This window comes from Eurypyga helias, unplaced genomic scaffold, assembly GCF_000690775.1.
Source record: "Eurypyga helias isolate BGI_N326 unplaced genomic scaffold, ASM69077v1 scaffold28796, whole genome shotgun sequence".
Classification (NCBI taxonomy): domain Eukaryota; kingdom Metazoa; phylum Chordata; class Aves; order Eurypygiformes; family Eurypygidae; genus Eurypyga; species Eurypyga helias.
The window spans coordinates 24,499-43,781 of record NW_010255130.1 but is presented as its reverse complement, the minus strand read 5'-3'; the positions used below and the strand labels follow the sequence as shown (position 1 = coordinate 43,781).

Below are 19,283 nucleotides of genomic sequence, written 5' to 3'. Positions count from 1 at the left end.
AAACTAAACGGGGGTAGATTCAGACTAGATGTAAGGAAGCAATTTTTTATGATGAGGGCGGTGAAACACTGGACCAATTTGCCACCTGGGGTGGTGGATGGCCCGTCCCTGGCTCCATCCCTGGAAATATTCACAGTCGGGTTTCCCGTGAGATGGCTAAACCCAGTGCAGGACAGCCAGCCTCGACGCTGCTGGCGTTGCCCATGGGTGCTGCGAGGAGGAGGGGGCAGGCTCAGATCACCAGCCGTGTATTTTTTGGAGCACTGTGAAAAGTCATTATTGATGGCTGAGGCAGAAGATGCCTTTTCCCAGCGACTTGTCAAACCACGGGGGAAATTAAGACGGCTTCCTTACCCGAGATGAGTTATTGCCTCCGCAAACACAGCCAGATTTAAAGCAATTTCCTGTCAAGTATATTCATTATGGCTGGAGGAATCCCTGAAATTTTCCTAGAGCTGTGAAATCCTCCCTTTGCCTTTGTCTTTTCGCTCCAGTGAGATGCCAAGGCACAGCCGATGGGGCAGCCCCTTCCTGCCGCCAGCCAGAGGCAGCTCTGCAGCACAGCCAGCACCCGAAGGGACACGGGGTGGAGGTGGCTCACGACGTGGAGAACAGGGGCGGCCTTTTACTTGCGGCTGCTGATCCGGCCCACGTTAATACACACTCTTCCCCCTTTATCTTTCTGCTATTTCCCAGTACAATGCTGGGTGAGTCATTTAATACATTCTTGAGGTCCTTGCCCCAGTGTGAAACCCAAAGGCTACCCTCCACCCAGGCAGACGTGGATGCTGCAAGGATAAAGCTCATAAATACCCAAGAGGTAGCTCAGACATGTCATCAGGAGAGGGACCAAGTCTTGCTGGGAGCCTGCCTTTTCTCAAAGCTCCAGGGGCAATTCATAACACTGCCCATCTGGGAGAGACGTTTCTTCACTAGGTCTTTCATGCTTTACTCACCACGATAACCCCGCAGCTCGTGGGAGGCAGGGACTCTGTACTGTACAGACACGTAAGAAATCAGGCTGCTGTCCTTAAAAGCCTGAAGTCCCATGAGGTGACTGAAAAAGCTGCATCCCTGCTCCTCCAGACCCAGCTGTACCTGAGCAGGATGCACAGGGCACTGCCTGCTACCAGCAACGCGCACCTGTTTCTGGGTCCCCCCTGCCACGACGCTGCTCTGAGGTGGCCCCACAGGAGTGGCAGCGGGGGCTAAACCCCTTTGAGGATCCGCTCGGGCATCCCTGCGCACACCGGTGAGAGGTGGAGGAGCTCGGGCAGGTGGGTGCAGGCAGGGTAGGGAGCAGGCAGCTGGAGGCAGAGGTGACAGTGCATCATCACCTGCTCTCAGCCAAGCTGCTGGGGCAAGTAGGAGGTTACAAGCGTGAGAGACGCACCCGCGGCAATAGCTCTCTCGGATCCAATTTAAGACCCTGTTCAGCCACCTATGAAATCATACAGTAGAGTTAACCCCGTGTCCTGGAGACAGGTGAGGAAATGGATGGGTCATTCAAAGTCCCCCATGGAGAGCTTCATTTTCTTTCCCACACCAGCACCCCAGTCCCGCAGAGCCCTTGTTGCCGCCAGCAGCGTGGCCGTGCCAGCCCAGGGGAGCGCAGAGACCCTCCCCACCCCAACCCCTGCATTACCTGCGCAGGAGCAGTTTGGGGTGGTTCTTGTTTTCCAGGTTCTTCTCGATGAGGTCGGAGAGCAGCTGCTTCAGCACGTCGGTGGCGTACTCCAGCTTGCCTTGCAGACCCGTCATGATGAGCGAGGCCACGTTGCCACGATCACGCATGGAGAAGCTGAGCAGGAAGACTTTGTTGTTGATCAGCTGAGCAAAGAGCTTCAAGGCCTTCTCCACGCTCTGCTGCCCGTTCCCTTGGACCTGCGGTGGCGGAGAGCGCGCCCATCAGCCAAGACATAGGAGAACACGGGACCGGCGGGCAGCCCTGCACTGCCACGGGGTCACTCTGCCACCACGATGGGTGGGGTGAACGGTTTAACCCCAGCAAAGACTTTGTTGTTGATCAGCTGAGCAAAGAGCTTCAAGGCCTTCTCCACGCTCTGCTGCCCGTTCCCTTGGACCTGCGGTGGCGGAGAGCGCGCCCATCAGCCAAGACATAGGAGAACACGGGACCGGCGGGCAGCCCTGCACTGCCACGGGGTCACTCTGCCACCACGATGGGTGGGGTGAACGGTTTAACCCCAGCAAGCACCCCATCTCAGGGTCTCAGCATCCCTGAACGTGGTGTTTGGTCAGTCCTGAACAAGCATCACTCTTTCTCTCCTCCCCCAGCACGGTTCGCTTTAATCATTGCTCCAAGCTCTACTCTGCGTGCCATAACGCTGCTGCTTTGAGGCTAACAGCCCCATAAATGACATACAGTTTTGCTTGTTCGGCACAAAAAGTGACACTCTTGTAAGTAAATTAAATACTAATTTAGACTATCGCTTTATTATGGAACAAGTGTAAAAAATTAATTGAGGCTTTCAGCCAGTTGCAGATTCAAGTGAAAATGATGAACCACATTAAACAACTCTTTACCAAACATCTTGGAGACTTATGTATTGGTTTTACTAACGTTACATAATTAAGCAACTGTGTAATTGGCAACACATTTATCACTTCTGCAATTCTGTTTTTCATGAGTAAAACAAATAAAAAGCATTCATATTTTGTTTGCTAGAGCGTCAGCTTATTTGGCAATTTAAACAGTGAACATAATGCGCGCGACTGGAAAATTGAAGGCAGAGGAATGGGCTGGGAGAGGCGGGTTTAAAGCCTGCTGAGTTCTACCGGCAACTGCTCAGTGCTGGTGACCCCCTGGAAAAGCATCTAATTTGATGCACTGGTGCCAAGCAGTGCTTGCCTGGAAAAGCCATGCAGCCGTACGGAGCACGTCTGCACGGTGACCTTTGCACGTTCATGATTTTTTCAAGCCCTCAGTGAAAAACTTACATATCTACTTAGACCACCCGATGGAAAAACGAGGGAGATGGAAGCACTGGCTCCCAGCCCTGGGGGAGGCCAGAAATGCCTGGGCACAGGCACACCCATGCTTGCCCTCGGGTGGGCATGCCATGGAACAGCAGCAGCAGGATGCTCCAGGCATGATGCACTCCTTCCCCTGCATCCCACACTGATAACTTACCTGGCATGCTTTGCTGCTGGCCCATAGCAATATAACCCCCCATAAAATAAAACTAAATGGGTTGAAGGGACCTTAAAGCCCACCCAGTCCCACCCCCTGCCATGGGCAGGGACACCTTCCACTAGACCAGGTTGCTCCAAGCCTCATCCAGCCTGGCCTTGGACACTTCCAGGGATGGGGCATCCACAACATCTCTGGGCAACCTGTCCCAGTGCCTCAGCACCCTCTGCGGGAAGAATTCCTTCCTGATATCCAATCTAAACTTCCCCACTTTCAATTTAAACCCGTTACCCCTTGTCCTGTCACTCCCTGCCCGTGGAAAAAGTCCCCCCCAGCTTCCTTGTAGCCCCCCAGGCACTGAAAGGTGCTATAAGGTCGCCCCGGAGCCTTCCCTTCTCCAGGCTGACCCCCCCAACTCTCCCAGCCTGTCCCCATGGCAGAGGAGCTCCAGCCCTTGGAGCCTCTCTGTGGCCTCCTCTCAACTCACTCCAACTGGCTGATATCCAAGGATATACCGGGGAGAAGAAAGCAAGAGGAATCAAGCAGTGTGAAACAGAGATAAACCACCAACTTCCTAGATAAAATGAACTTGGGGCTCACCCAGGGCCTCTAATAAGGTTTGGTGTGGGAGGCTTAAAGGTGCTTCAGGGTTTCACGCTGGCTTCCCCGAGGGGCTGGAGCACAGCCTGTTCCTTACCTCCAGCTCCCGCAGCACGGGATGGTCCTCAATGCCGGGGAAAAGGACCCTCATGGCATATGTCCGATAGTCGAGGTACGGGATCCCGGAGCGATCCAGGTCACTGGTTAATTCATTGATGTCTGTCTGCAGCTCTGCAAAAGCTGTTTGGGAAGAACAGGACAGAGAAACACACATGAGATCCGGGAGGGGAGGCTGTGGGGCAGAGGCTTTGGGGAGGGCTGGCTGCCTGCTCCTTGGGGGTAGAGCAGCAACAGTACACAGGTCGGCTCAGGAAGCTGATTTGGAGGAGACCCTGCTGCATAGCTCAGACAGACCCTCACCCTTGGAGCCTGTCTCAGCAGCTGAGAGTGAGAGCACACACCGCACAGCGCAGATGCCGAGAACAAAAGATGCTTATTAATTTGTATGCAGTTCACACCAGCATATACACACCTAAAACACCTTTAAAGGCTGCAGATAGCAATGAGGATCTATTTTCATAACTTGGTACCTCCCATATTTCCCTTTTTTCTTCTCCTCCTCCTCTATCAACAGTTTCCAAAATAATCAAATCTAATGCAGATCAAATCCAAGCAGAAACTGCCTGCTGCAGGGGTCAGGAAGGATTTATTCCTCCTCTCATAACATAACATCACTGTGTTGTACAGCTGCATGCGTGTCCTTGTGTTCACACTCCAGTGTATGAAATGTTGGCTCAGTAAGGTGTCTGCACCCCAGCTTGGCTGTGCCCACGCTGAAGCTGTGATCTCTCCTGAATATATCATTTTTCGTCCTGTGCTTTCAAGGCTATCCTTTGAAAATCAGCTGAACAAACCCAATGCAACTCTCTCTATATACAGAGGTCACTCTATGAAATCTGCAGCTTTCCTTTTATTTCCCTTTGATTCCCTAAGCTCCTTTCCAGCTGGAGGGATGTAGGGAACAACCCCTCCCTAGAACGCTTTTTGTCTCAACCCACCAGTTGCAGGAATGACTGCCCACTCCACCCTCGTTCCGTGAGGAGGAGCCAGGCTCAGCCGCCTCGCTGCGAGGGACAAGGGTTGCCTGTGTTAAAACCTGCAAGCAGCAGATCTTGCTCCTCCAAATAACACACAAGATTTCCCAGAAGCAAACGCTTGAGGAGTTTCTTCCTATCCCTCAGACCTGCTCTGGGCTCACACCTTATAGAACAGAGGAGGGATTGGATCAGCTTTCCAGCCCGATTGCCTTCCATGTGGGATACATGCTGTTTCTCAGGGGGTCCAAACCTCCTCCATTCCCTACCTCACGCTGCCTTTTTAAAAGCCCCTCACTAAAAGGCCATTAGACAGGGGGGGCATATTGTGCCGGGCACCCTGGGGCTTGCACCGTCCTCGCCGTGGGATCCAGGCATGTCGCTTAAGCAGGATCAAGCTCTAATCCCATTCTCTGCACATTAGGCAGCAGAGCCGTGTCTGCTGCTGACATGCTGCTGCCCACCCTCCCACGCAGCCTCGCAGGGCGTGCACCCTGCTCCTCTCTGCAAAAATCGGGTGACTGGGGTGGCTCTGGTGGGGAAAACCGGGGATGAGGGCACAGGGCTGCAGCACGCAGAGGGTGCCCGGTCCCGGGCCGTACTCACCCTCCTTGCACTCTAGAGCCACCCGGGATTCCAGATTGTCCATCTGCATCTGCAGCCTCTTGAGGGTCAGGTCATTCTCTCGGGACTTGCGCTTGTAGGCGATGAGGACAATGATGACGATGATGAGGAGCAGGCTGCCTCCGGCCGCGATGCTGACGATGGCTGGCAGGGTCAGGAGGCTGTCTGAGACGATGCTCACCGAACCAGGGGAGAAGATGATACCACCAACACGCACCTACAAAGCACAACAGACGATAGCCAGCAGCTCCGGGTGAGGGTGTCCGCTGGTCCCAACGTCCCGTCCTTCCCGGCCAGGGCTGTGCAGACCCCTGAGGCACCGAACTGCCTGCTTCAGCCAAGGCTATAGCAGCTCCGATCGCCTTCAGACACAGGGGGTGCAGTTTATGTGAACACAGCGAGGCTTCAAGTCATGATAAATGTGCCAGCCCTTCACTATCTGGGCTTTGTTCGTATTATCTGATGGCTCCATTTGACTTTCATTTTATAATCTTTCAACTCCTTTTTGTAAACCGCGGACATTAGCAACCCAGTGATAACTTCACTGACAAGAAGCCGGCGCGACTGGAGTGGGAGAACGGAGCAGGGGAAGGAAAGCCCCATGTGGGAGCAAACGCGCTGGAGGTTAATGCCGGGACAGGTTTTCTTGGATGTGCCCTGGCCACAGATGCAGGCAGCTCTCAGCCAGGTTGCGCTTCTGTGAATCACGCTGTGATAATCTGAATATGCTTTGGATGCTGAATTTGAAATAAATCACAATTACAATCTCGTTTGGGCTCTGCTCAAGCACTTGGGCAGCTGCGTGCTCCGGCAGCAGCAATGCCCAAAACCAAAGCAGAGGAAGACACCGACTGCTATCCTGGACGAGGCCGTTAATCCAACGAGTCCAGTGTTCAGATGTCCCTGGCTGCTTCTGCTTTGGGAGAAGGCAAAGCCTTTCCATGCACTTAGCAGATCAGGTCTGGCTACCAGGACTGATACAACCCTTTCCTAAGGTACAGGAGGGAGACCACAGCCCACCGGAAAGGGTCTCACCTACTGAAGGAAGAGCAAGCAGCCCCGGAGGGAGGATGGTACCTGGTGCTGAGGGCACTGCCAGGAAGATTTATTCCTTCTAGAAAACTCTGGTGGTAGGTGGTGAGTTTCTGGAAGGGAGGAAGTTTCTCCATGCTAATCCACATCAATATTTTAAGCTCCTAATTAGCCAGCCATAAAGATCTAAAATCCTACCGATCCTCGGTGAAGAAATTGCACTCAATATCCGAGCAAGTCAGGGAGCTGGAGGAGGAGGAGGAAGGATGAGGAGGAGGGAGGGAAGGGATGCTGACAGGAACGTTTGGTCCCTCACCATCACTTTGTGCTGCCCGGTGAGATTGGGCGGCTCGCACAGCAGCTGGGTCTCGGAGACGGTGACGGCGCAGGGTGTTTCTCCAATCAGCACGGTGTAGTTGAGCTTGGCTCCTCCAGGAGCTGGGGGGCACAGGTTTCTGCCCTAGGGACAAGGGAAGAGAAGGCTGTACAGAGATGCAGGTTTTCATCTCATTCCCAGTTTGTGCAAACGATGGAACTCCATCTAGCGCATCCCGGTCTCCAAAGGGGGTATAAAACCCCTCTTTATGAGAATTTTTTTGCCTCTCCCCATGGGTTGAGTAAGGGTCTCCTTACCTTCAGGATGATGGGCGATCCTGGCTTCTGCTCCAGCACCCCAGTCGGGCTCAGGAGTTCGAACGTGGGGTTGGGGTAGTATATGAACTTGGTGTCGTTGTAGACCAGCAGGGACTGCACGTTGTTAAAGATGAACCCAAACTCATCCGGCCGCTCGACAGCGTCGAGGCCGGGCCGGTACTCGGGGGTGAGGGGGGGCGCAAGGCAGGCCAGCGCCGTGGCGTTCACCACCTTGCAGACCTGTGGGGAAGGCAGTGCTTTGAAACACAGCAGGGAAAAACTTATCCTGACCTGGACAAGGATGTTCTGACTCCTTAAACATTCCCTGAGAAGTCCAGCGGATTCACGTTTAGCTGGAAATATCTGATCCAGGCTTGATGCATTACAGCCATGTTTTGGAGGAATCTGCTTCCCCTCCGGCCAGCACGAAGGCTGTGGTGCAGGGATGGAGAGTGAGCTGCAAACCCAGCAGCATTTCAAAGGAGCCAAGGCTCACACAGCAGATCACTGGGCCCTTTTTCTTTAATCTGTAATTTCTTTCCAGTTGCATCCTCTTTGGCAATGCCAGCTTGGAAAGAGCCACACAGCAAATATCCGGTCCTTGCTACAAACTGGTGATTTGAGGCAATTCCTGAATGCCAGCGAGGGAGAGGAACAATCATCTGACACTCGCGGGCTGGAGGTTACACGAAGGTCGTCTCCCGCCAGGCTGAGGACACCCACAGCTCCTCCAGCCCCTGGAAACATGGAGCTGGCTGATTTATGAGACTTTTGCCTTATAAAGCAGCAAGAGCCCAACTGTCTGGCCTCCCTCGACAAGTGGAAGATTTAATTTCACTCGATTTTGTGTCTTCAGAATTATTTTTGTAGCACTGTAACTGCTAACAACAAAATTAGATGTCTTTTTAAAAAGAAGAGCTCCAATGAAAAAGGTCTTCAGAGGCGAAGGGAGAAAGGGAATAGGAAAAGAATGCTAAGTGATTTGCCCTTTCCAAGACAACACAGATGCAGTCACAAACATCAGTGCATAGAAAAAGTATTTTTCATTTTTACTTGGTCAAAATAATTTCTACGGGTCCTGGAGGTACAATTCTTATTTGTAGCACACAGGAATGTGCTTATTTCCTGTTTAGCTGAGGATTCATTTCAGTTTCTCACTCTTGGACTGAAAAAATACAGACGGGGAAGGAGATGGCATTCCAGATCAACCCCAATTCTGCTCCCAGCTCCTTGCTTTGGGAACATCAGAGTGATAGGACGGAGAAGGGGAAAGAGGCGTAAAAATAACACCCAGCTTCACCAAAATACCCGGAGCCCCATGCCCAGCATCCTTTGCACGGCGAGGTGGGCACAGGGAAGCAGCACCTGGCCTTACCGCAGGGATCAAGCTGCAAAAGTGGCCTGAAAGCTTCTTGTTCAGAAGTGGTTCCCTCGCTCTCCAGCTTCCGTCCACAGGCTGCTACGAGCTTCCTGAGCCCAGAGTTGCAGCAATAGGAGGCTTATTTATAAAGAGGCAGCTAGGGAGAAACTAGTTAGAGATAGCAGCCTCATAGCTGGCAGGTCACAGCACCTAGCTCTGGGCTTTTACACCAGGAGCAGGGCTAAAACAGGAAGCGTGGAGCAGCTGGGGATGATGGGGACAGCTATGCTTGGATTTCCCATCACAATGTGTGTGAAGAGCTGAGCTGGGTACAGGGAAGGGAAGGATGCTGGGGAGAGGAGAGCTCTCAGGGCTCAGGTGTTTGGACAAAGAGTGAATTTCAGCAATGAAACAAGTTTATCTGACCCAAGACAGAATTCGAGGTGATGGAGATGACCTCAAACGCTTTGAAAACTCCTTGGCAGTTACTGTGTTGCTGAGGAAGTAATCTCCCATCTGTGTGTATCAGTACCCCACTTCCCAGGGTCCCCAGGTTTTGCTGCCAGCAGTTTGAGTAAGCGTAGGGAAACACCCCAGAGCAGCTTTTGCCATGGCAAGTCTCACTGTGCAGAGAGCACCGGCACCAGTAACCGTACGCGTGTGTGGGGTGGGATGCTCCCAGGACAGCAGCTACTTACGTTGACAAACTCTTTGCCGTTGTACTTGACGCGGATCCTCGGCTCCTGGATCACGTCCAGGTTGGAGCCGGTGACGGTCAGAGGTGTGTGTCCGCTGCGGAGAAGCGGGAGACACCTGATTAATGCATCGGGCAGGAGGGGCTGGGGCTGTGCAGAGCGACAATAAGGATGCTTGTGGATCTCAGCAAGATGTTTTCTGCAGACCTGTCAGGCACCAGGCGACAGAGTGGGTTGATACCCACCCCCTGAGTCACTGGGGAGTGGAGTCTTACAAGTTAGCTGCGTTCTCTGCTCTCCTAATAACAGGGCGAAGCAGCAGGATGAGAAACGGGACCAAAGAAATCAACTGAGCTGAGACTAAATATGTAAGACAATAAATTAGTCACAGTGTTTAATGATTTACATAGCGATGTTCTTAAAGAACACGATAAATGGTACATGCAGTGAAGGAACTGACGTGCACTTGCATCTGGACTGCAGATGCAGCGAGCTGTCACATGGAGCTGGGGAGGGATGAAGAGCACTCAGTGCCATCAGAGACAGGGAGGACACAATCCCCCAGGTGACAGTATCCCCATTCTCCTACATCCAGCACCCCTGGGCAAAGTCTCACTCTTGGCTTCTTCTTTCGTGTTAACTAGAGCAGCACAGCCCAGATTCACCCCAGAAATCCTTCCCAGAGAGGGTGGGGAGCACTGGGACAGGTTGCCCAGAGAAGCTGTGGATGCCCCATCCCTGGGAGTGTCCAAGGCCAGGCTGGATGAGGCTTGGAGCAACCTGGTCTAGTGGAAGGTGTCCCTGCCCATGGCAGGGGGTGGGGCTGGGTGGGCTTTAAGGTCCCTTCCAGCCCAAACCATTCTGTGATTCTATGAGTGTCCAGCACCCCTACAGCCGAGCCCAGCTGATCCCTTTAGATCCCTCTGTTAGCAATCCTGATCAGCCCATCAAACCCACCGCACCCACAACCAGACAAGATCTTGAATTTGGACTCAAGGCAAAAACATCTTGCAGAGCCTGCTGCGAGACACCTACCCCTTTTAATGGTAATTTAAAAAAATAATTGGGATTTGAAATGAATAGCTGCGTTACAGCCCTTGTGAGCACAACCATTAAAGTAACGCTACAGGATGAGTACGGCCCAGGGTTTTCAGCAGCAGCGATGTCACGGTGACGTGACAGCGCCGGCCGCCCCGTCCCTAGCAGTGAATCTGGGATAAACAGTACATTTTGATTAGCATCAGCTTTTTCCTTTCTTGGTAGCTGCTGGTTTTGTTATATTCCAGGACTACAAGAAGGAGCCTTTAATGAGCAATTGTGCATTTCTTCAGCAGATGGAAGTGATCTTGGGGCTTTATTTGTGCTCCCAGAATCTCAGTGCAGACTGCTACTGCAGTAATTGCCTTGGTAATTACAACTACTTTAGTAACTCTGGACCTGATTTTTGCTAAATGCAAATGCCGCAGACACCCAGCCTGACCAATTGGGGATGCTGGGTGGCACAGGCATTTTCACACAGACCCTTCTTTTGCCCTCACTGAGCATATGCTGGGAGAGAAGACCCAGACTGAGCGAGCTGGCTCCTCTCTCGCTGTCAGAGCCGTGTGTTACCTGGCGATGCTCCACTCGGGCTCGATGTGCTGCACCTTCGGATCGTCGATGTACTCAAACAGCAAAGTCCGCTCCAGCTGAGCACGGTCAACGCTGACGGAGACATGAACAGCGCCCAGGCCGTGGGCTGACGGGGCTGACACGCAGACGATCTCATTCATGGATCGCCTGCACAAGAGAGAAGCCGGAGAAGCGTTAACGGGCGGTCACGGCGTAGAGGCAGAAAATGACCCTTTGTCCTGGCTGCCCTGCAGTGGGGACACAAAAAGCAGCTCACAAAAAGGCTGAGCCATCAGTCAGCCCCCAGACTCTGACACCGGTGAAAGGGATGAGCTCCCAAGATGGGCAGGAGGGTTGCAGTGGCACAGGAGGGAGGGAACTCTGCATGCCCAACCAAGAGAGAAGCACTGGCTCCCTGAAATTAGTCTTTGTGCCAAACTGCAGCCGCCTGCATCCCTCTGTGAACCCGCTGCCTTCTGTTGGGCGTGTGAAAACAGATGGCTGCTTTTTAAATGGGATGCATAAGCTCACTCAAAAGCCAAATTCTTCCCCTCCCCACCCCGCTGCACACACGGGCCCTTGTGAGCAGCATAAAGGAGCCCACCAAGGCCCTGCATGGGGAGGGCGATGCCACCGTCACCGCTGCCTTCCCGCTTTGTCTGCCCATCAGAGCAGGGCTGACCTCAGCCTCGGCGCTGCCTGGCCGGACACAACAGACCATCTGCTTCCATCGGAGCCCCGGAGCAGGTCGAGGCGGCAGGGTAGGGAGGCGCTGCCAAAGCTGGTGGGTGGATGGATAGAGAAGGGGAATGAGATCTGAGTGGTGCTGCTCCCGCTGCCAGAGCAGAGCTGTGAGGAACTGCAGAGCTCTGCGGCCAGCCTGGACACTGAGCCCACAAAAAGTGCTGGACTGACATCCCTGGAAGCCAGTGTCCCTGCATGGCCACCTGCGGGTCGTCCCACCTGCCCAAACCTGCCCTGGGCTTGCTGTGCTGTTTCCGTGGCTCATTGAGTTTTGGCTTCTCACAGTGGAGAGGGCAGGCAGCACCTCGCTGGCAGGCTGGCACTTAAACCAAGATGTGGCACTCCTGAACATCCAGTCCTCCCCATCCTCCCGCTCCTCCGAGGCTGCGCAGTTCGTGGAGGTGCTGAACATCTGAGGCTCAAGTGCAGCCGTGCCCCTGCTCTGCTCCCAGCAAAGCTCTGGTGTCCCTGCCTGGGCAGGGGGTGCTGCGTGGGCACCTTCTCAGGGACCCTATGCACTCCCCCTTCCCCCCCCGAAGGAGCAGGGCCCATCGCTCCGCACTGGGCATTTCAGGGGTATCGAACAGCAGGTACCATGATGCTCCCAGCTCACACCTTGGCACGCCTGTCCACCACAACCGAGGGAACCCATACAACCTCCTAAAATACCCAAAACAAGCTGCACTTGACTGTTTCTACAGATGCAATCAAACGTCTACCCCTTCCTGCTCTCCTCCTCCCTCATTTCATTCTCCACCTATATTTAATTTAACCACGAAAGCATCCGTGTGCAAGAAGCACATTTCTCCACCCTCCTTCCTGATTCCTGGAGCGTTCCCGTGCATGCCCGTGCAGCTGAAGAGCCGCCTGCCGGCGCAGCCGCTCAGCCCTGCCAGACTCCACCGCGGCTGCTTAGCTCTGGCATGAGATCCAGAGTGACGCATGGCTGCTGGCAGAGCTGCTCTCAGCTCCCTGTGATCAGTTAATTAGCTTTCCGTGCTATTATTATGTCGTCATGGTGAATCTACCCACTCCTCCGATCAGAGAGGGGAGAATGGGGGAAGCTGTAATTAGAGTGAATCTCATTAGAAACTGCTTCATCTAATCAGGCTCCCCCACACCCTCGAGTACAATTGAAGTTCATTGCCTCAAAACAGTCCAAGCAAAACAAAGTGCACAGCGTGACCCCACATGAAGGATGGTGCCATTCATACACTGCCGCTTGCTTTGTTTAAGTTTCTGCTTGCCTGCTGTAATTAGAACATACAGAGAATTCCAAACTCTCCCAGGTTTTGCAGGTCAGTATCTGCAGGTTGCCTGAATATAATAACATATTTAAGGGATTACATTTCAGGGCTGATTCTGTTCCCAGGCCAGCTCACTGGCTGCTTCTGCTGGCTGTAACGCTGCTATCCGTGTGCATCAGTCTGGCATCTTTGCTTTGGATATGGGAAGAAATGCGGAGGGATCGGTTGCAGCTCTCAGAGAGTTCATCTGTACTCGAAGACCTCGGCCTGTCCAGACCATTCTAGGATGGACCTAGAGTAAGCACTGCTAATACCCCAGTGTGCTGCGCCACCTGAACACCCACAGCTCCCTATCAGAGAACCTCTCAGTCTTCCAGATGAGAAATTCACCCCCAGGGGACTTTACATTCCCAGAAACTTCCCCAGTTGCTCCGGGGAAGCCCGACCTCACAGGCAGAGTCCCCCTGCACATCACACCGCTGCGCCCACGCTGTGAAACGCATACTGCCAGCAGCTCCGGGGCACCTAGGTACATTTGGTACGGGCACCGATGTGTACGTGATGCACACAGATGTATACTGCACGTATCTTTTTTTAACTAAGCCCCAAGAAAACCCATTAAACCCTGCAAATGTCAACTCAGCGTTTACACTGCTGGGCAGAAAGCAAATTTGCCATAGAAATCCCAGAGGAGATTGATGGCTGTGTGAGTTTCTCAAGCAGAAGGCATGTGCAGATCCTGGTTTTGCTCTGCCATGCAGAAGCCCACCCCTTGCTCAGATCGTTTCTAGGAGGTTGAGGTACCTGAAGCAGTGGCTGCAATAAACATAACACAGGCTGTTGCTCTGGGAAAAGAGAAAGTCCATGCTCTTCTATAATGTTACATTTTTTTCTGGGGGCTGGGTGCAGGTGCTGACGACTACTATAAACATTTTACAGTGATGTTGGCTGTTGGTGTGGTGCAGGATGCAGGAGCCTGCACCGGCCCAGCTTGGCCCCTTACCCGTAGAACTCGCAGGTCTGGTTTCCCAGGAGCACCGACACGCGGCTGCCGGCTCCCAGGTAGTGCCCGGAGATGGTCACCATCGTCCCTCCCGACTCCGGGCCGCGGCTGGGATGCAGAAAGCTCACCGCCGGAGTCTGGAGAAAGAAAAGGACAAACTCAGGGTTCCTGCCTGTGCTGGAGACGCACCGTCCTCCGAGCATCTTCTCACCTTTGGCTGAGCGGGGATACCCTTTTGAAAATGAAAAGAGCAAAATGGGGATGTGTCCTGGACATCTGACACATCTCCTGCCAAATTTTCGAACCCAGCTTGGGAGGACAGACACACCTCAACAAAACCATTGCAGATTTAACCTCGGTAAAAGTATGTGTTTACCTTCAACTTTGTTCTTAATCCAAGGCAAGCTGTTGGCACTGCAGGTTCAAATCTGAAATACACCTCAAGCCGAGCTACAATGGGATATAACTGCTACAATGGAATTCTGAACCCAAATGTTTAACGTTTGCCAACGTGGTAGAGCATCAAAACCCCTCCCGAGGGCACAGCAGTGGGAAACACTGCACAACTTCAACAAAACCATCAGCTTCGGCTTAACATGAACCACCAGTGACAGTGTTTGGGGGAGAGCCTGCTTCCCAATCCTGATGGAATGACGCCCTTGGTGGGTGAGCTTAGATCCCACTCAACATTTTATTGGTGATATTATTGCAGCAATGCCACTTGTTATCCAGCCTTACACCATGAGAGCTATTTATTCCCCTTAATAGAATCTGCAGAAAGCAGGTATCTTTTTATTTGTCCTCAATCAGTGGCTATTACCAAATTGTTTTCGTAATGCTTTCACATTACCCTCTGCAGATGAGAGTCATAAAAAGGCTGGCAGCCTCCCAGCTCCACTCCCCTGGTACCACCTGCTTGGCAGCTCAGTGGGTTTGTCCTGCTTTCTCTACTGTTTTCAGAATGCAACATGTGTTTTCTGGGTGCCACAGCATTTGCCAAAGCCGCTTAGACCAAAAGCCTGATTCCTAAATAGAACAGAGACAAACACACAAACCCTGTTGTGGATAATTATGGAATAATGTTCCAGGAGGGAAAGATTCGTCCTCCAACTGCTCATGGTCAGCTCACAGCTCTTACCCTAGCTGGGGTCAGGAGCTGGGCTTGCTAATCCTCATGGGTCCCTTCCAGCACAGGATATTCTGTGATTATCCCAGCTAATGGCAATGCTAGACACAATATGGATGGTAGCAGCAATGTTTACACTAGGCAGGCTTGGGAGCGTTGCCTACAGCCACGAGAAGTGATTCTGAAATGCAAAACACCTCCAGAGGATGTTCAATGTGTGACTGCCCATCACAAAGCTCCTCCATCCCCAAGCCTGCGACTGTTCCCAAGGTGAATTAGGATCAAGCTGCAATGCTGTGAAGACTCCAGACAGTGAGGGCCCTCTGCCTCCTCCTCCTGCCCCATCCCTGGGCCAGTCTGGTCGTGGGGGCCCAGGGACAGAAAGGAGCTGTTATTTAACACGTCTGTGAGGTCCAGCAGTTCCCGCACACACCAGTAACAGAGCAGTCCGCACACTGGAGAGCACAGCCCTCCCCTGCATCCAAAGGGAACTATAAGCACCTCGTGGCTACAAGAATCTGACGTTCCTGGTGTAAGCACCACCTTGTCTAAGCACTGCAACCCTTGGAAATGCAAAACATTGCCAAAAATAGATTGCCCAGGCTGTAACCCCGAGCAGTCTTGTAAACGACCAAAAGACAGGAGAGCTGGGGGCCTATCCTAGGAAGCTGCAGAAAGTCCCAAGGCTGAGGCGAGACCGGCATCGGGCGAGGGCCTGAAAGCGGAGTAAGAATTTTCCATCTTCAATTCATGATTTGGTGATAACTATGACAGATTTACAGATCCCAAGTAGCTCCAAGGTTCCACCTCCCCAGATAAAACGGGTGTAATTAAGGTGACAGCATCGCTCTTGCGCGGTGTCAGGCACCAGATGAGCTCACCAAGGCATGAGCCCACTCAGGGTCAGAACAGAGCTCTGCTTTAAGGTACCAATCAATTTTACTACTGACTTTAATGGCATAAACCCGCTCTAATGGAATTTGTGGCGGCGCTAAAGAGAAAAATAGAGGCCAACTAACAAAAGGAAATTGTGTGCTGGAAGTTTTAGGTGCCTGAGAAAAAGGAATGATATAATCAGGGTAAGTGCTGAAAATCAGAAGCAACAAGGCAAAGGATGTTAACGCTCGGCGTATGCTCACCAGGTTGTTGCGAGGTACTGCTCCAAGATTCATCTCCGTAATTACCTTCCACTGGCTCCTGGTTATTATTTACCACAGAGGAAGAGAGCATCGTCCTTGTGTCACTCGGAAACCTGCCCTTCAGTAACAGCAAAGCTAGGGACCACACTGGCAGTGCCCTGCGTGGTCAGAGGGGTTTCTGGTATATTAGAGCAAAACGTGATGTTTTGCACCCCTGCTATGTTGCTGAATAAATTAAATCCCAGGGGAGGGTGTCTCATACAACGTGGGGAGGGTGGCAGGGGCGAGCCTGATCTATCTCTCAATTAGTTTACAAATTGTGGGCAATTGGTAAGCGCTGGCATTTCCCTGCACAGAGATTCCGCTGAGCACAAAATCAATGTGGCTGGATGAAGTGCCCTGTTTAGGCAAAACTGGAGATAGGAGAAACCCCAGCTGCAGCTTTTCAAGTTTATGAATCAAAAGGCTGCTAATTAAACAGCAGAAAGGAACGACCCACTCAAACAATGGAAACCACCCTCCCCCAGAGAGCAGCTCTCCGTTATGCAGAGAAAGCCTACACTGAACCAGCACCCTGGGAGGGGAGAAAAAACGATCCCCGAGTATGTGGATGCAGAATTACTCTTCCACCCCAGAGGCATCATGGGGAAAAGATTAAATCTATAGAAACCAGCTCAGGCACGTTTAGGTTTCACAGGCAGTTGATGTAGTTTCTAGCAGGAGTGCAGCACCTGAGCTGCAGAAGGATGGATGGACTCTGGTGCTTGCTCCCCTCCTGCGTGTTTCTGTGTTCCTGCAAAAAGGCCTATCGCTGCCTGCAGGCGAACACAGGGATGGACAGGAACAGCCTCAACGCCAGCACGAAGCAGCATCCTACGTTTACCCCCAGTAACTACGCACCGCAATAACAGTGTCCCTTCGTTACAAACAGGAGGATTTTGAGTGCTGACTCAACTCCTCGACAGTTCCTCACGCACAGAAAGTCCTTGGATATGGAACAAAGTTACGCTTTGTGTAACGCTCCTGCTGGGATTACAACAATGCACTTTGCAAGGAGTAATGGAGCCCAGGAACTCGGAGGTTATCACTGTTTTGGAGGCGCCAGGCTGAAATTCTGCAGGCCTGTGCGAGCTCTAGATCCTAAAAACTGTGCTCGATGACTGGGCTGCCAGCAGACTGTGCAATGCCACGGGGAAAGCACCAAAGATGGCAAATTTGGGATTGTCTTCTGGTGTTGGACCCCATCCCTTCGACACGTGCGCTGGTAGAGCATGGCAGTTCCCAATGGGCACATGTGCTGCCCCCTCCTCCCCAGGACACTCACCACGAACATGTACTGCTGCGCGGACTTGGCCGTGAACTCCGGCTTGCACTCTCCGATGCACAGGAGCACTGGGCCGGAGCTGATCCCTGGAAGCGCCTGCCCCATTTCACAGACGATCCTGGAAGCATAAATGCCGCAGTGAGGCTTTGGCAGGAGGTGCCAACAGTGCCCTGCGCAGCTCCATGCAGGGCTGGCTGGCTTTTCTTCTTCCCCTCTCCCCCTCCCCTTTAACTTTGATATCTGCCTCTCTGGAAGAAGTTAATTACTGAGTCTATTTTTATCCCATGTAGTAATTTAAAGAAAAAAAAATCAAAATTAGACATAATTATTACAAGCTGTAAACTCCAGAGCAAAGCAGAGCACTAATGGCAATATATTAGCCAGTAGCAAAGTGAGTGTGAAGTCCTTAGAGTAACAGATGAGTTCATTAAGGGAACAGCTCACACTGCAGTCTCCCAGTTAATCAAAAATGGAGAAACCTGCTCGGGAATGATAGAGACAGTCGGGGAGAGCAGCCTGTGCAGGGGAGACAGGGCTGGTAACACAGAGCACGGTGATGTGGGTAAAAGGAGTTAGTGGCATGGAGAGACACTGATCTCGTGCTCCTGGCATGGCCCAGCTCAGCCCCGTGGGCACATCACCAGGCTGGGAAAGTTGTAAGGACAAGGAGAGCTGCTGGGGTCAACCAGAGCAGGCCAGGCTGGAGGATGAGGAAACAACTAATCACCCTGTGGGTGCATAACCCAAAAATCCCAGGGCACTGGGAATGTGTAATGCCAACTGGGGATGAGACCAGTGAAATCCTGTCATGCCAGCAGGTTTGAGAGGGGTTTTCATAGAATCACAGAACAGTTTGGGCTGGAAAGGATCTTAAAGCCCACCCAGTGCCACCCCCTGCCATGGGCAGGGACACCTTCCACTAGACCAGGTTGCTCCAAGCCTCATCCAGCCTGGCCTTGGACACTTCCAGGGATGGGGCATCCACAGCTTCTCTGGGCAACCTGTCCCAGTGCCTCCCCACCCTCTGCGGGAAGAATTCCTTCCTGATGTCCCATCTAAAACTGCCCTTTTTCAATTTAAACCTGTTGCCCCTTGTCCAAAGGGCCTTTGTTGTCAGAGGGACTGTCAGCTGGTAGGACTCTCTAGCTCTACCTAAAGGGGATGGATGCTGTTTGCTCTCACAGCAACGCTGGACGAATTCAAGAACATCCTGCCAGGCACCGGAAACCTTAGGAGTAACCTGCCTGGGGCAGGGGATGCTGCAATGCCAGAGGAGACACTTGCTGGTGTCTGGCCCTGGAAGCGAGACCAGCAGAAGAGCCAGAGCATCCCTCCCCTCCCCGGTGAGGCTGAAGCTGCTCTTGCAAAGGAAAAAGGGGAAACGCTCGCGCTCCTGCCGATCACCTGCAAATGCATGAAAGGCTCCAATTTGTGAAGGCAGCATTTTGGCTGCCTTCAGCAGCTTTAAATTCACTACAAATAAAATAAAATACAAAGACTAAAGGAAAAAAAAGAACCTGCAGACGGCATGCACAGTAAATGCCAGAAGGCCTAATGAAATACATACATGCTAGTAAAGAGCTCTAATGTGAAAGTCCTTATTGCTGCACATCAAAACGGGTTGCCTAGAGAGACGCTGCCTTTGGAGAACAGGAACTGAAGCGTCTCAGCTGTGTGCCTTAATCTGCCACGTGCTCCTCTCTCTGCCTTTCCACCAGCCATGGCCCAGGCACCTCTCTCCTCTGCCTGCTACTTCATTACCTCTCCTCCTGCGAACCGCGAGGAGGCAGGGCTTCTGCGGGCGAGGGCTGGCGTTTTGGAGCTGTAATCCCTCAAGGTGAAGTGATTCCTGACACCCCACAGGCAGGAGGGGAGAGCAGAGGTTGTCTCCCACCAGAAG

General features: G+C 52.5%; 1 protein-coding gene across 1 annotated transcript in view; it reads right to left on the bottom strand.

Annotated features, from left to right (window-relative positions):
• Positions 1–1,641: 1,641 nt before the first annotated feature.
• Positions 1,642–19,283, bottom strand: part of LOC104510856 (plexin-A2-like) — a gene marked incomplete at its 5' end in the record, with an annotated part of 41,887 nt that continues 24,245 nt past the window's right edge. Inside the window, 9 exons of the mRNA XM_010153237.1 lie at positions 1,642–1,884; positions 3,849–3,991; positions 5,452–5,686; positions 6,818–6,961; positions 7,135–7,374; positions 9,193–9,286; positions 10,801–10,968; positions 13,795–13,931; positions 17,384–17,501. Of these exons, the coding sequence (XP_010151539.1) occupies positions 1,642–1,884; positions 3,849–3,991; positions 5,452–5,686; positions 6,818–6,961; positions 7,135–7,374; positions 9,193–9,286; positions 10,801–10,968; positions 13,795–13,931; positions 17,384–17,501 (1,522 nt within the window). The remainder of the gene's footprint in view (positions 1,885–3,848; positions 3,992–5,451; positions 5,687–6,817; positions 6,962–7,134; positions 7,375–9,192; positions 9,287–10,800; positions 10,969–13,794; positions 13,932–17,383; positions 17,502–19,283) is intronic.